At 48.6% G+C, this 14,376-nt stretch overlaps 1 protein-coding gene across 1 annotated transcript in view; it reads right to left on the reverse strand.

Annotated features, from left to right (window-relative positions):
• The window catches only part of STAB2 (stabilin 2), a 157,655-nt gene that overhangs the window by 17,525 nt on the left and 125,754 nt on the right, over positions 1 to 14,376 (reverse strand). Inside the window, exons 53-60 of the mRNA XM_060166874.1 lie at positions 12,633 to 12,779; positions 11,302 to 11,358; positions 10,044 to 10,170; positions 8,330 to 8,479; positions 6,459 to 6,563; positions 5,049 to 5,156; positions 3,004 to 3,197; positions 1,749 to 1,890 (exon numbers count right to left, since the gene is read on the reverse strand). Of these exons, the coding sequence (XP_060022857.1) occupies positions 1,749 to 1,890; positions 3,004 to 3,197; positions 5,049 to 5,156; positions 6,459 to 6,563; positions 8,330 to 8,479; positions 10,044 to 10,170; positions 11,302 to 11,358; positions 12,633 to 12,779 (1,030 nt within the window). The remainder of the gene's footprint in view (positions 1 to 1,748; positions 1,891 to 3,003; positions 3,198 to 5,048; positions 5,157 to 6,458; positions 6,564 to 8,329; positions 8,480 to 10,043; positions 10,171 to 11,301; positions 11,359 to 12,632; positions 12,780 to 14,376) is intronic.

Raw genomic sequence — 14,376 nt, forward strand, 5'->3', positions numbered from 1 at the left:
AAAAAGCCAAGCACCTCTTGACTCCACACTCCTCCTGGCAGATGACTCATGAATCAACATCCCTGCTCCCAACTGCTCATTCTTGACCCCATCCTAAATAACAACCACCTACAGAATCTCCCTGCTTTGAAGTCCCACCATCACCTTGAAATAGAACTTGGAAGATCCGTCATCACCTTGAACATAGACTGTCCCCAGCAAAGCTTTCAAAATTCTTGGGCCCCCTACTCCCAGACTGCTTTAATACCACCACTGGGTTGGTCTCTCGAGATGGAAACCTTACATTATGGTCGACCCTTTCCTTTTCTTCACTCTCCATGTCCACGGTGTGCCCTTTTCTCCCTCATCTCACTCCTCTTCCCAGCAGAGACCCTGTTACCTTGGGGTCATAGCCTTGATATTATGCTGTCCCTCCCACCATCGCCTCGTCCTTCTCAGCTGACCCCTGATAACTGCTGTCCATGAGTCCTCCCAGCAGAAATGTCTTGCCAGCTCTTCTGTGCATAGCTCAACTCCAGCATCTTTCAAACGTCTACTGTAGCCCCAGGCCTCTATTCAGCTCCCTGGGATTCCCTCTCTCATCTCACCCAGAGATCCTTCCCTTCTCTATTCTTTTTTAAAAAAATTTTATTGCAGTAAAATACACATAACATAAAATTCGCCCTTTTGACCACTTTAAGTGTACAATTCCGTGGCATTAAGTACATTTACATGAGCAACCATGACCACTATCCATTTCTAGAATGTTTCCATCATCCCGAACAGAAACTTTGTACCCATTAAAGAATGACCCCCCTCCCCACCCTTCAGTAACCTCTATCCTTCCTTCCGTCTCTCTGAATTTGCCTATTACAGGTACCTTCTATCTGTGGAAGAGTACAATGTTTGTCCTTTTGTGTCTGGCTTATTTCATGGCGCATGTTTTCAAGGTTCATTGACGCTGTAGCATGTACAGAATTTCATTCCTTTTACAGGGTGAGTAATTTCCCACTGTATACTGCATTTTATCTATCCATCCATAGGTTGAACATTTCAGTTGTTTCTGCCCTTTGGCTGTTGTGAATAATGCTGCTGTGAACGTGGGTGTACAAATATCTGCCTGAGTCCCTGCTTCCAATTTTTCTCTAACCAGCTTGCTCTCTCCCTTCAGTTGCACCATCAGCATGAGATAAATCACTATCTTCTGTCTTATTACCTTTCTTCCCCCGGTCTTGTTGATTAAAAAAATGTCCTCAACTCCATTGGGAATCTCCTTGCAAGAAGAGACAGTGTCATATATTTGTCGTATCTCCTGTGTATTTCTCCTGCTTATATTTCCTCCATTTCATCCCCAAAATGGACTTGAGGTGTCTTAGGACTTGATGCGTGATAGGGACTGAATGTCTGTGTCCCCCACAAATTTGTATGTTGAAATCCGAACCCTCGATGTGCTTGATGTCAGCCTCCACTGGGTCCTGGGCAATGCATGGGCTGTTTGGTCCCAGTTTGTTTTTTAAGATTTTTTTTCCTGATGTGGACCACTTTTGAAGTCTTTATTGGATTTGTTACAACATTTCTTCTGCTTTATGTTTTGGTTTTTTGGCCTTGAGGCATGTGGGATCCTAGCTCCCCTACCAGGGATCGAACCCGCCCGCCTGCACTGGAAGGCGAAGTCCCAACCACTGCACCACTAGGGAAGTCCCTGACCCTTTGCTCTTGCAGAGGTCCCTTCCCCATGCCTGAGGCCAGGTGCTTCGGGCCACACTGACCTTGGAAGTGGAGGTCAGCACAGTCGGCGTCGGCGTGGCACTGCCCATTGTCCTGCAGGCAGCGGTCGATGGGCAGCTGCTCCAGTTCACAGTCCAGGCCGTCTCCCACGTAATGACGTTTACATTCACACTTGTGCTTGCCCTAGGGGGGGAAGAGTGGGGAAGATGAAAAAGGCCCCTCTCTGGGCCCCCAGAACCCCATGTGCTCCGCGGGCCACCATCCAGCACAGGAGGTGCTCAGAAGGGTAAGAAACATGCCTGTCCGGTCCGGTGGGGACTGAGTTACTGCTCCGTCTTGCTTTTGCACAGGCTCAGGATGGAATGTCCTCCTTTACATCTCAGCTCAGATGTCGCTTCCCTGACTCCCAGTCCCTTTTTATCACACTGGCCTGATTTTTGTTCCTCCTGACTCTTGGCCCTCTCTGAAGGTATCTTGTACACTCATTTCTGTACTGAAGATGCCCCCTCCCCCTACTCGTGTATAAGCTTTTGATCGCTACATCCTTGGCAGCTACAACAGCACAAAGTAGGTGCCTGATGACCGTTTGTTGAGTCAATGAATGATCCCATTTAACGTCCACAACAATCCTGTGAGGTTCGCAGTATTATGAGGCCCACTTTGTGAATGAGGAAACTGAGGCTCAGAGAGGTTAAGCAGCCAGCCCCAGACCACACAGCGTGTCAGGCCAGGAACAAAGACTCAAAAGCTGCCTGACTCCGAGTTCATGTTTATAACTGTAATATAATCGACATCACCTCCCACCATCTTTCCTTCCCACCAGAGAAATGGGGCAACAGGGCACGATTCCATTCTAGAAAGACCTGAGTGAGTGCCCAAACTGCACTTTTCCTGCCATCTCTTACCAACTTTTTTGGTTTTAATTCATTTTTATTTGGAATAATTTCAGATTTAGAGAGAAGTTGCAGAGAGAGAGTCTCCTTATATCCTCCACTCAGTTTCTCCTAACGTTAACATCTTCCAAAACCATAGTTCATTGTCAAAACTAAAAACCTAGTGTTGGTGTATTATGATTAACTAAACAACAGACTTTATGTGGACTTCACCAGCTTTTCCAGTAAGGTCCTTTTTCTGCATAGGGTACCACTTCGTATTTAGCCCGCCGACTTAACAAGAAATAGACTCACGTGGGAAGAAGGCTTAGGAAGAGGCCAAAGGTAACCCGAGTGGAGAAGCAAGGCTGAGCGAGGCACAAGGGCTCCCCACCCCCAATTTCCCCGGGGAGACGAGACTCACCGGGCCGGTCACCTGGCACGTGGCATGCTCGTGACACCCGCCATTGAGGCCGTCCGCACAGGGGTCTATCTCCACGCAGCTGTGGCCATCCCCCTGGTAGCCCTTCTGACAGCTGCAGGAGACCTTCGTGCCCTTCTGGGAGCACTTGGCGACCTTTGCACACCCCCCGTTGTTCTGTTTGCAGAAATCCACAACTGCAAGAGCAGAGGACAAGGGCTCAATGAACCACGCTCTGTGTAACACGGGCTTCAGATCGAGGTGTGGGTCACCCCAGGACCAGGGGCGCTGGGCGAGACGATGGGCCCCAACATTGCGGTGCCTTCTCTCCCTGTGCCTGGTGGCCTCTGTGCTGCATTTGCCAACACTAGTGTCCTGTGGCGAACACCCTCATAGACCAGGCCTGGTGACATCTGTCTACCTCTGCTCTTTTTTTAAATCACATACTTTACTTTGGTAGTAGTTTTCTAATGAGTTTGGGTTTTTAGTGTTAGGACATAGTCGTGTGTGTGTGTGTGTGTGTGTGTGTGTGTGTGTGTGTGTGTGTGTGTGTGTGTGTGTGTGTGTGTGTGTGTGTGTGTGTGTGTGTGTGTGTGTGTGTGTGTGTGTGTGTGTGTGTGTGTGTGTGTGTGTGTGTGTGTGTGTGTGTAGGGTTAGTGCACTACTGAGCACCTTGGGACATAGACATTGTTACCCCCATTCTGCAGATTAACAAATGGAAACTCAGAGCTTAACTGACCTGACAAAGGCAAACCAGCTACAACGTGGAGGGGCTGGGATTCAAAGCCAGGTTGGTTTGACTCCAAAGCCCGCACTTTCCCCACTGTTTTGTGTGCCCCTTAACCTTTGTTTTCTTCATCCCCCAAATTTCAACCTAATAGTAGATTAGCTCCAGCCTCAGGAGTAGCTGGAAAGCGCTCTGATTTCTCTCGTCTGACTCTTTGGCTAGAGTGGTGGCAGCCACCTGAGACCCTGAGAGCATGAACATGAGGACAAAAGGCCTCGGCCTAAGGCTGGCAGAGCAGAAAGACAGAACCTGGGTCTTTGCTGCCACTGCTGTTGCTGAGCTACTTCTAGACTGCCTCGTAGCAGATCACAGAACAACAGGTATAGCGAGATCTCAGTTCTGTAAAGAAAGTATAGATCTCTATAAGAATATCTACTCATGAGAGCAGTTAGAAAGTATGCGTGCCCAGGACTAGTAGCTTTCCCCCAGTAGCTATTGTCTTCTTTTTCTATAGTAGTAGATTTTCAACTGGGCTTCATGGTTGTCCAACTGAAGACTACATTTCCCAGGCTCCCCTGTCCTAGGTGTGACAGATGATGAGGTTCCAGCCAATGGGGTGGAAGCAGACAGGATTTTAGCCTCTTCTAGGTGTGTCCTTAAAGGGAGGAGGTTTGCCTCCTCTCTCTCCCTCTCTATCCTGCTGCCTGGGATGTGCTTTGGTAGTGACCATCTTGGGCCAGGCAAGTGAGCGATGGCAGAGCAACAAGATAGAAGGAGTCTGGGCCCCCAGATGACCTTTCAGAGTGAAACCCTATGTTAGCCCTGGATGCCTCCATGCAAACTGCTATAAGAGATAAAAATAAATATTTAAACATCTGCCTTGTTTGTGCCACTGTTCATTTGGGCCTCTGTGTGGCTGAACCTATATTGTAACTACTAGAGACAGAGACATTTCAGTGTTCAAAGTGGTTCTCACCGAGTGGTGAGAGCATGTGTAGGTTTCACTGTTGTTTTTTAAATACTGTAGTATAGTTTCTGAATTTTTTGAAGTAAGACTGGATTATCTGTAAAGTCACAAAAATACCATAAAACAAAGTGCATCACAGTTGGCAAAGCAGTTTCAAAGTCATGACCTGGGAAGTGGGCAGGTCAGGCATGAGCAAACCCGTCGGGGAAAACTGAGTCGCAGAGAGGGTGGGTATTGCCGAAGCAGTCCGAGCAGGAAGCAGAAGGGCCGGGATGGAGCCCAGGCACCCTGACCAAGAGCCGCTCTGCTCCTAGCACCTCGCTGCTATTCCACCCATGCACGGATGGGACCTACCTGTACACGTTATTCCGTCCCCTTCATAATTCAGGTTACACTCACACGTGTTGTTCTCCTTACAGGTGGCATGAGCAGAACAAGGAGGCATGCACACGAGGGGCAGAACTGCAAAGAAAGAGGTCACCATTCATCCCGCACCATGATGGGAAGGGCTGGGACCCACCTAAGGCATCTTCCTGAGACCCCATCTGGCCTGCCACTGTGTTTCAAAAGTGGCCCCTTATGGCAGGTGGACGGGGTGATTTGCTAAGGTCCCTCCCAGCCTGGAGATTCTGAGATTCCTGAATCACTCCTTTGTATTATTAAGACATTACTTCTGAAATGTTATCCAGATTAAAATGCAAATGTTACCGTTAGGGGCAACCAGTGAACACTTTATACCTCAAAGTCCGCTAGCAAGGGTGAACTTAGCAGATTAGCTCTTTGGCCCTAAGGGCATGGGGTTCCAGAGGAGATGGTTAAATTGGAGGAGAAATTCCAAGGCCTTCTGTGGGCGCTGCAGAGCCTGGGAGAAGTCTGGGGCTTTGGTGGTTGGAAGGGGCTGCCGTATCAGGAGGCAGCATGAAGCCACGGGAGGACGACCGGGGAGAGAAGACGGGGAAGAACTGAAGTTAAGGGGACTGCTGGGCTGCTGGAGCTTCAGGTTGCTGATGCCCACAGGAAGAGCTTGGTCTTGCCCTTCTGCCCCCAGGGAGGATGAAGTGACAGTGCTTTACATTGGAGAATTCAACCTTTGACCGGAACACGAGGCTTGGGCTTCAAGGGAGGCCTCAGAAAACTGACAGCTCAGTGAGGACCAAGGTCATGACAAGGATGACAATGACGGATGGTGATAATGGAAGCTACTGTTTCTGAGTGCCCCACATGCACCGGACACCCCGAAGCCATGACCCCGACCCTCACAACAATCCTCCCCCGAAAGCCGTGCAACAGGCTCTCTTTCTTCGGACGAGCGCATCAAGCCTCGGAGAGGGTGGCTTAGCTGCGGCCGTTTGTCTAATACGCAGCTGAATCAGGGGTCATATCCTGGACTCCAGGGAACAGCACGTTTTCTGTGAAACCCTTCACCTCTGTGTCTGCACACATCTGGGCCTGGACCACGATCCCGAGGGACCCTTCCTGCCCAATCCCGTATACTTTGCTTGAGGTGGGTCCTTCCATGATTGACAGGACTGCATGCTGGTTTCGTGGGTTTGAGTTAAATCGTGTCATCTAGTTTCCTTCACGTCACCAGATCTCTGGACCCTGGGGCCACACAGCCAAGTCATCTATTCCTCGTGGAAAAGGGAACCCCTGCTTTGTTGTTTCTTTCCGATGTCGCTAAGACCCCCACCCTCAGTCGGCCGCTCTCCGGCAGGGTCCGCTGCAGCACAGCGCTGCCGGCAGGTGGCCGCCCCCAGGACAGACCTGTCTGCGTGTCACAGAAGCGGCCCGTCCACCCCGTTTCACAGACGCACTGCCCAGAGCCCGTGATCCCGTCGTGGCACTGTCCATGGTCCGAGCAGCCACAGGCTGTAGAGCGAGTTGGAATGTGATCAGTCGGCACAGATCAGGGATTGAAATCCAATCAACCAAGCCCACCGACCACATGCTGGCTGTGCTGCTGGTTTGGAAGGCACCGTGTTTATCCACGTTCACTCACTCATTCATTTATATCATTCATTCAGACTTTCAAAAAATAACCAATTCAGGGGCTGTCATGAGGCAGACACTCCCAGGCAATGAGGTTACAGCAGAAAACCCAAGACATAAGGTCCCTGTTCTCAGGGAGCTTACAGTCTAGCAGTACCTGGTTATCGAACACGTAATTATAAATACAGCGATTGTTGTAAACACAGAAGTAGAGGGTATCATGGGGTATGTAACTGAACAGTAGGGGGAGGGAACATCATCTGGGCCTCCTAACAGAGAAAGGGACTGAATGGTCAAAGCTTCAAGAAATATACCAATCCTTCTGCTTCTTACCACCTCCAGCAGCACCACTCTAGCCCACGGCATCACCAGCTCTCACCCAGAACGTGGCATTAGCCTCCCCAAAGCTGGCCCTGCTTCTGCTCGTGCGCTCCCATGGTGCACTCTCCACGGGGCAGCTGGGGTGGTCCTTTCCAATCTGCTCAGGACAACCCCCCCGCCCCCCATTCACAATCCTTTACTGGCCGCCATCACACTTAGATTAGACGCTGAAGACCTGTCTCTGGGCAAGAAGCTCCTATGTTATCTGGCCCCTGGCGACCTTCAGATTCCTTCTTCTCCCTTTCTCCCTCTTCTTTGCCCACCCTGCTCAGCCACCTTGGCTGCTCTGCTGTTCCTTGCAAGCCAAGCCCATGCCTGCCTCAGGGCCTTTGCACTTGCTTGTCTCTCTTCCAGGAAAGCCATTCCTCTAGCCTGCACTGTCCATCAGAGCAGCCGCTCATCACACGTGGCTATCTAAATGTAAACTAATTAAAAAAACCAAAACTCAGTTCCTTAGTCACAGGTTTTGAGTACTCAACATCCACTTGTGGCTAGCGGCTACCATTCCTCGTGGCGGAGTCACAGAGCATTTCCATCATCACTGAAATTTGACCGGACAGAGCTGCTATTGACAGTCCCACTCCTGGCCCCCTCACCTCTGTTAGGTCTCTACTCAAATATTTCATGAGATGTCTTCTGGACCAGTGCCTCCTTTCTATCTCGATTCCCTTCATCTGCTTCATCTTCTTTATGCCTTTCTATCTATTTTTGTTTCTGTCATCTTTGTTTCCTCCCTTTGAATGTACACTCCTTGAAAGCTGGGATTTTGAAAGCTAAGTTCTATAACTTAGAACCATTCCTGGCTTTTGATCAAGTCACTAAGCCTCTTTGTGCCTCAGCTTCTTCATCTGCTAAGTGGGGATGATAAAGAGTACCCACCTCAGAGGCTTGTTGTGAGGATTAGATGGTACAACATACCTGCCTGGCACATAGCAGGCGCTCCACACACATTAGCTGTCAACATTAGTAAGGACTCAGCATATATGTGATAGTTGAATGACTGAATGAGTGTTGGTCGGCCACAGCTTGCCTTGGTGGCTGCAGGGGTTGTGAGTTTCACTTCTAGAGGGGAGGCTCTTTCAGTGGATGGAAACTGGGAATATATCCAAGGAGGAAAAAAGCATGTGAGGGCAGGCAGCTGGGAGGTGGGTGGCCGGGAAAGAGAGGAAGAAGGATGCTTCCAGCTCAGGTGGATGGTGTGCATTGGGGCAGGGAGCACAGAGCCGAACGACAGGCAGGAGCTCAGGGGAGTGGGTGCCACATACGCTGACAGTCAGGCCCGAATCTCCCTGGCCAGCACAGCTCACACGCTGTCCCGTTGAAGCCGGTGTTGCATTTACACTGTCCCGCGGGTGAGTACTGATCGAGGCAGACACCCCGGTTGTTACATGGGGTATCTGGTCCTCCAGGGCAGGCTGGAAGAGATGAAACAGCAGTGACTCAACAGCCTCCCCAGACCCAGAGCAGCTCAGCGCCTTTGTGAACATGCTGCTAAACCGTCCTCAGCTGTGGGTTCTGTCCTCTGTGGCCCCGGGGACATAGCCACATAGTGTCACTGGATGTTCAGAGCAACCCACTGGCCTATGGCTTAACTATATCTGATAGGGGGGCTTCCCTGGTAGCGCAGTGGTTGAGAGTCTGCCTGCCGATGCAGGGGACACGGGTTTGTGCCGCGGTCCGGGAAGATCCCACATGCCGCGGAGCGGCTGGGCCCGTGAGCCATGGCTGCTGAGCCTGCGCGTCCGGAGCCTGTGCTCCGCGACGGGAGAGGCCACAACAGTGAGAGGCCCACGTACCGCAAAAAAAAAAAAAAAAAAAAAAAAAATCTATCTATCTATCTATCTATCTATCTAATAGGACTGGCAGAGCAATATACTGAACTGTGCGCTGTATTTGGGGGTCAGGAGACCTGGATTTGTGTTGATCTGGGCTGAATAATGAACTTGCTCTGAGCTTCGGTTCTCTTAGCTCTAGAGGAGGAGGGGGAGGGTGATGACAGAGTACCCACTCTAAGGATCAGATGAGACACTGTAACCAAGAGCATTTGAAAATAGAAAGCGCTGAACAAATGTAAGGGATGACACTGACTTTTATCAATGGTCTGTGCTTTAGTGATGGACAGTGGAGTGGAGGCTGAGTGATTGCGTGGACTCCCAGCCCAGAATTTTCTCAACTGGACCATGATGAATGGAGTATGCATGGTACTTAAAACCATGGCTTCTGGAGACATACTATGGGACCTTAAACGTGCTTCTTATCCAATCTGTGCCTGATTTCATCATCTGTAAAATGGGGATGACAATGGAACCTACTGCTTAGGGGTTGCTGTGGGGTTCAGATGTTCCCATATATGGGAAGTAGCACTCAATACATGTGCCCACTTAAATCAATGCATGGTGGATGGGAAGTTCTATGGCATTTGTTATGCTTTTGCTGCTGCGTTATTGGCTAGAAGTCGTATCTAGACAAAGGGGTTTCAGGAGCCCTTTCCTGAAAGGGTGAGATGAGGGAGGGAGGGCGATGTTACACATAACGGGAGATTTCAGGAAATAATGGCCCATTCATATCACAGTTGTATAGCAACCTGCCAAGGTAGATGTCTTTAGACGCGTTTAAACTGGCATGCTTGTCAGTATCATAGACTGGTGTCAGAAATGAAATATGGTGTTTCTAACCCCATGGGAAATGTCTTATGCTATAACATCAAGCAGAAAAGCATGACACGATTTACAATCTATGCACAGTAGAATCTCAACTCTGTAAAAACCAAATATGACGAGAAAAAAAAAAGGAGAAGGAAAGCTGCACAGCTCTTCAGAATAACTGCTTTTGGATCTTTTCTTAGCAGAATCATTAAGAGTGATATACTCCCCTGCTACCCGTGCCCCACCCCCCCGGGCCCCCATACAGTACTTTCAAATGCTCCACAGTGATTGTATAATCATTTCAGAATTGCGAGGCAGTAAGAGGCTCCCTTACCTTGACAGTCTGGCCAGAAGTAGCCCTTGCAGCACTTGGGGAGCTGTATCACCAGGGTGCACTGCTGCTTGCAGCCTTCCAGGTTCCTCCTGAAGGGCAAGTCGTACAGACACTTCCGCTTCTCACCCTAAAGGAAGAGATTGAACCATCCCTCCACCTTCCATCCCCTTGGGCTCTTGGGCTCTAGTCCGCCCCCAGTGGGGGAACCTGGGTACTGCCCAAGTAGAAAATGGGACTCAACGGTCATGAGCCCTGTACAGGGAATTCTCTTCTTAGGGGTGTAGAGAGACAAATGAATGGGGGAGGGGGCAGAGGTGGAGTCCACAGAAAGAAGATTTCTCCCCATCTTAACCCTTAGAGCTGTTTGCAAAAGGTGTGGTTGCCTGAGAAGGGAGTGGGAAAGAGGTGGTTTTCTATCAGGAGAGGGGTCTGTGGCCTGGCCCCAGGAACATCAGTAGAGAGGGTATGGGGTTACAGTTCATTTTGTAGGGGTGTTTCTGTGAGAGGGGTTACTGGTCGAGTAGAAAGAGCTTGGCTTTGGAGTAAGTACTAAAACTAATACTTAATGAGCACTTGCTATGTGCCAGGCTCTGTACCCCCATTTAAAAACTTACTTTTCCTAATAATCACACACAGAACTGTTATTAGCTCCATTTTGCAGAGGCAAAAACATATAAAATGACTTGCCAAAGATTACCCACGAGAATTTGACCCCATAACTGTGGACCCCAAATTTCATTGGCTTAACCATTACTCTTACATTGCATGCTGGGCTCTAATCCTAGCTTTGCTCCTTACTAGCTGTGTGGCCTCGGGCTGATTGCTTATCCTCTCTGAGGCTCATCTGTTGTAAGTGGAGGTAATATATTTTTCTATAGGTATTATAATGGGGAATAGGGATAATGTCAAAATAAAGGGGCCAGCACAGAGCCGGGGACATGAATAGCAACCAACAAAATACAACTATTATTTTTATAATTATAATTATCTTTGCAACCCCTTCTAGGTCTGTAATCCCATGACGCTCCTAGACAGTTCTTAAAAGATGGATAGTGGGTTGACAGGCTGCCTGGGCTAAGAATGTTCATCTCTAATCCCACTGGCCTGATTGTTGAAAGAAAGACATAAAGTAATTACACAGAGTTATAACACACTTGCAGATGCACACGCATGCACACTCATAGCTACCAGGAGACTGGGGTCTGATAGAGAAACAAACCTATCACTCTCCAAACGTTATCACTGTGTTCATAATTACCTTTGGTTTAGTCCACCTGGGGCAGCTGGGAGTATGAACACAGCTCCCACAGTTCCCCTAGTACGCAAGAAAAGAAACACTTAAAAATCCAGAATATTGGGAAACACAAGGAATGCCCCAGGTTAATGCCTTGATTATGTGACTAAGAACTTAATTAATCTTAAGATTCTGGCTATGATCAAGAATATAAAAGCAAACACTCTGTAACTTTGCCATAGAGAATTCTGAAGGTATGTCGTGGACCTCAATTCCTTAGTCTAGTTCTTTGAGGTAAAAATTCCGTTAGATGGCGGTGGACCAGGGCGGGGTCACACAGGCACACGGTATAGCAGCAGTGGGAAATGTGGATGCAGGTGTCAGTTCCATTATAAATCAGCTGCAATTGTTTTAGCTAATCACATTCTTTGATGCTTAGTCTTCTGATCTATAAAACAGGGATAATAATTCTTGTTGCTATTTGATTTTCAGGGGATTGATAGGTGAGGAAAAATGATTAACTGAAAAAACTGTCTGCATATATACTTTGAAAGTGAAGAAATTAACAACTGGTTTTTCATCTCCTACTCCGGCTGACTGTTATCCTGGTAATTTGGGATATTTATTGAATGCCTACAAGTTGCCCGGTACAGAAATCAACTGGTGACAGACTTTGCCATGTGAGTCACTTCACCTCTTTGAGACTCAATTTACAAGTTTGCATAATAGAGCAGATGATAACTCCTTCTACTATTGGAGAGGGGTAAGATGAGCACTGAGCCAAACAGTAGGCTCAAAGGTCAATAAATGGCACTGGGTGGATGAATGTGTGTGAGATGTACACACGCCTCATACAGTGCAGGACCCGGGACGGAAGTTCAGCCAGTGTTAATGAATGAGCAAATGAATGGAGGGATGGTGGCATGTATTAGATCGAACCACATGAAACTGCCACTTTTGTAGTCATACCCTGTCAAGTACGGCATTTCTCATGGTTTTTTCTGGCAGAGGCTCAAAAAGTGCTTGTAGAATGGTTAAGGGAATGACTGAATGGGTGGGCGGGTTTGAAAATGACTGGTAGAACAGTGGCACACAGTTGGTTCCCAACAACTGTTTCCTTAATGGCGGGGGGATGGATGGATGGGTGTGTGGGTGGATAAATGAGCACAGGCAAGGCTTGTACGGGACTAAGTAGACGTTAATCTGAAGAGCACTGTCATGTGGCGCTCTGATCCCTTGGGTCCTGTGTTCACTGGGGACCAGCCCTCTGTGGCTTCACAGCAGGGTCCCACAACCCATGAGGGCTGTTCCTTGGCCCAAGGTTCCCTTACTACAGTACTGTTTTTAGGACTGACCGAGACATCGAACGTGGTAAAAGTGTCACAGCGGCCCCCCAGGGTGGGGTCGATCAGTAGACAGTCAATGCCGTAGGCCACGCCCAAGTCAAATAAGAGCTCCCGCTGCACAATTCTGCACATTTGGCCGTTCAGGAAGAGCTCGCCCTGTGACAGAGGGAGAGAGAGCAGAGGAACAGTCAACAATCCTCAGACTTCTCCTCCTCCCAGGCCATGGAATGTGGCCAGCACCTGCTAGAGTCACAAAGAACTGATATGTATCGACGGCCAACATCTTTATCTCAGACACGCAGTACGTATTACATCCGAGTACTGTCCTTCGTGCTTTACCTGTGCAAATTCTTTCAATCCTGACAACATCCCGAGGATGTGGCTACTCTTGCTGGTATCCCCATTCACGGATGAAGAAACTGAGGCAGGGAGTGGTTAGATAACTCACGAAGGTGACGCAGTCGGTAAGTGGTGGTGCAGGCGTTCCCGCCCAGGCTGGCAGCCTCAGCCCACACCCCTGGCCACTCGGCAACACTGCCTCTACCAAAGTAGAAACGCTGGCAGTGGGGGTAGCAGGGTGGGGTAGGGATGGCCTGGCCGTGGCCCAGGATAAACCTGGTCGACATGGCCACTCGCGTGCAGTTACCCGGTTTTCATATTTAGTGCCAGCGCCTAGCACAGCTGCCGGTACAACTTCCTTTCCAAAATACACCCTGATGGGCTTTACCCTTTCAACGATAACTTTTTCACGTATACTAGGCATTGTCTAAACTGTGCTCTAGATACATGATTTTGTTTAATGCTTGCAACAGTCCTCAGGCTTTCTTTCCTAAGGTCCACCCAGCTAGTAAATTGATGGATATATTTCCCTCCCAGGAAGCAAATGCTTTTAGAAAGTTCCACGAAAAGAAAAAGATAAATCTCTCTCTAGTGTTTGATGGGATGTACACTGTGTAACTCAGTGGAAAGGACACTGGAAAACTGCAGTTGAGTCCCCCCACTTCTACTTATACACTGTGTGAACAAGTCCCTGAACTTTCCTGAGGTTTAATTGTTTTTACCAGGTAAATAGGATTAATGATTCCATTGCATAGAGTTGTTATAAAGTTCCAACTAAATAGTACTCTGGGGACTTCCCTGGTGGTCCAGTGGTAAAGAATCCGCCTTCCAATGCAGGGGACGCGGATTCCATCCTTGGTCAGGGAACTAAAATGCCACATGCCGTGGAGCAACTAAGCCCGTGTGCCACAACTACTGAGCTCGCTCGCCTCAACTAGAGAGCCTGCATGCTGCAAACTACAGAGCCCATGCGCTCTGGAAGCCACACACCACAACTAGAGAAGAGAAAACCCGCACGCCACAACTAGAGAGAAGCCTGCGTACCAAAACGAAGAGCCCGCACGCCGCAACGAAAGATCCCGTGTGCTGCAACTAAGACCCGATGCAGCCAAAAAACTAAATAAATAAAAAATAAAAAAAAATAGTACTCTGAGTACAAAGTGCCTGAAAGTTCTATTAGCACTCAGGATGAGCAGTGAACATTTGTCTTCTTCTTCTTCGATAAATGTCCAGTTTGGTCTATGGAGACGGTATAGTTGATCTCAAGAGAGTACGTACATTAGGATAACTTTCCAGAAGTTGGGATGTAAAGATGCTAACACTCTTCACATTCGGTAACAAATTCAATGCAATTCCAATCCAATCACCAAAGGGATTCTGGCTTGTCAGAAGATGTAAACAGAATGTTATCTGG

The sequence above is a fragment of the Lagenorhynchus albirostris genome, chromosome 11 (assembly GCF_949774975.1).
Source record: "Lagenorhynchus albirostris chromosome 11, mLagAlb1.1, whole genome shotgun sequence".
Lineage (NCBI taxonomy): Eukaryota > Metazoa > Chordata > Mammalia > Artiodactyla > Delphinidae > Lagenorhynchus > Lagenorhynchus albirostris.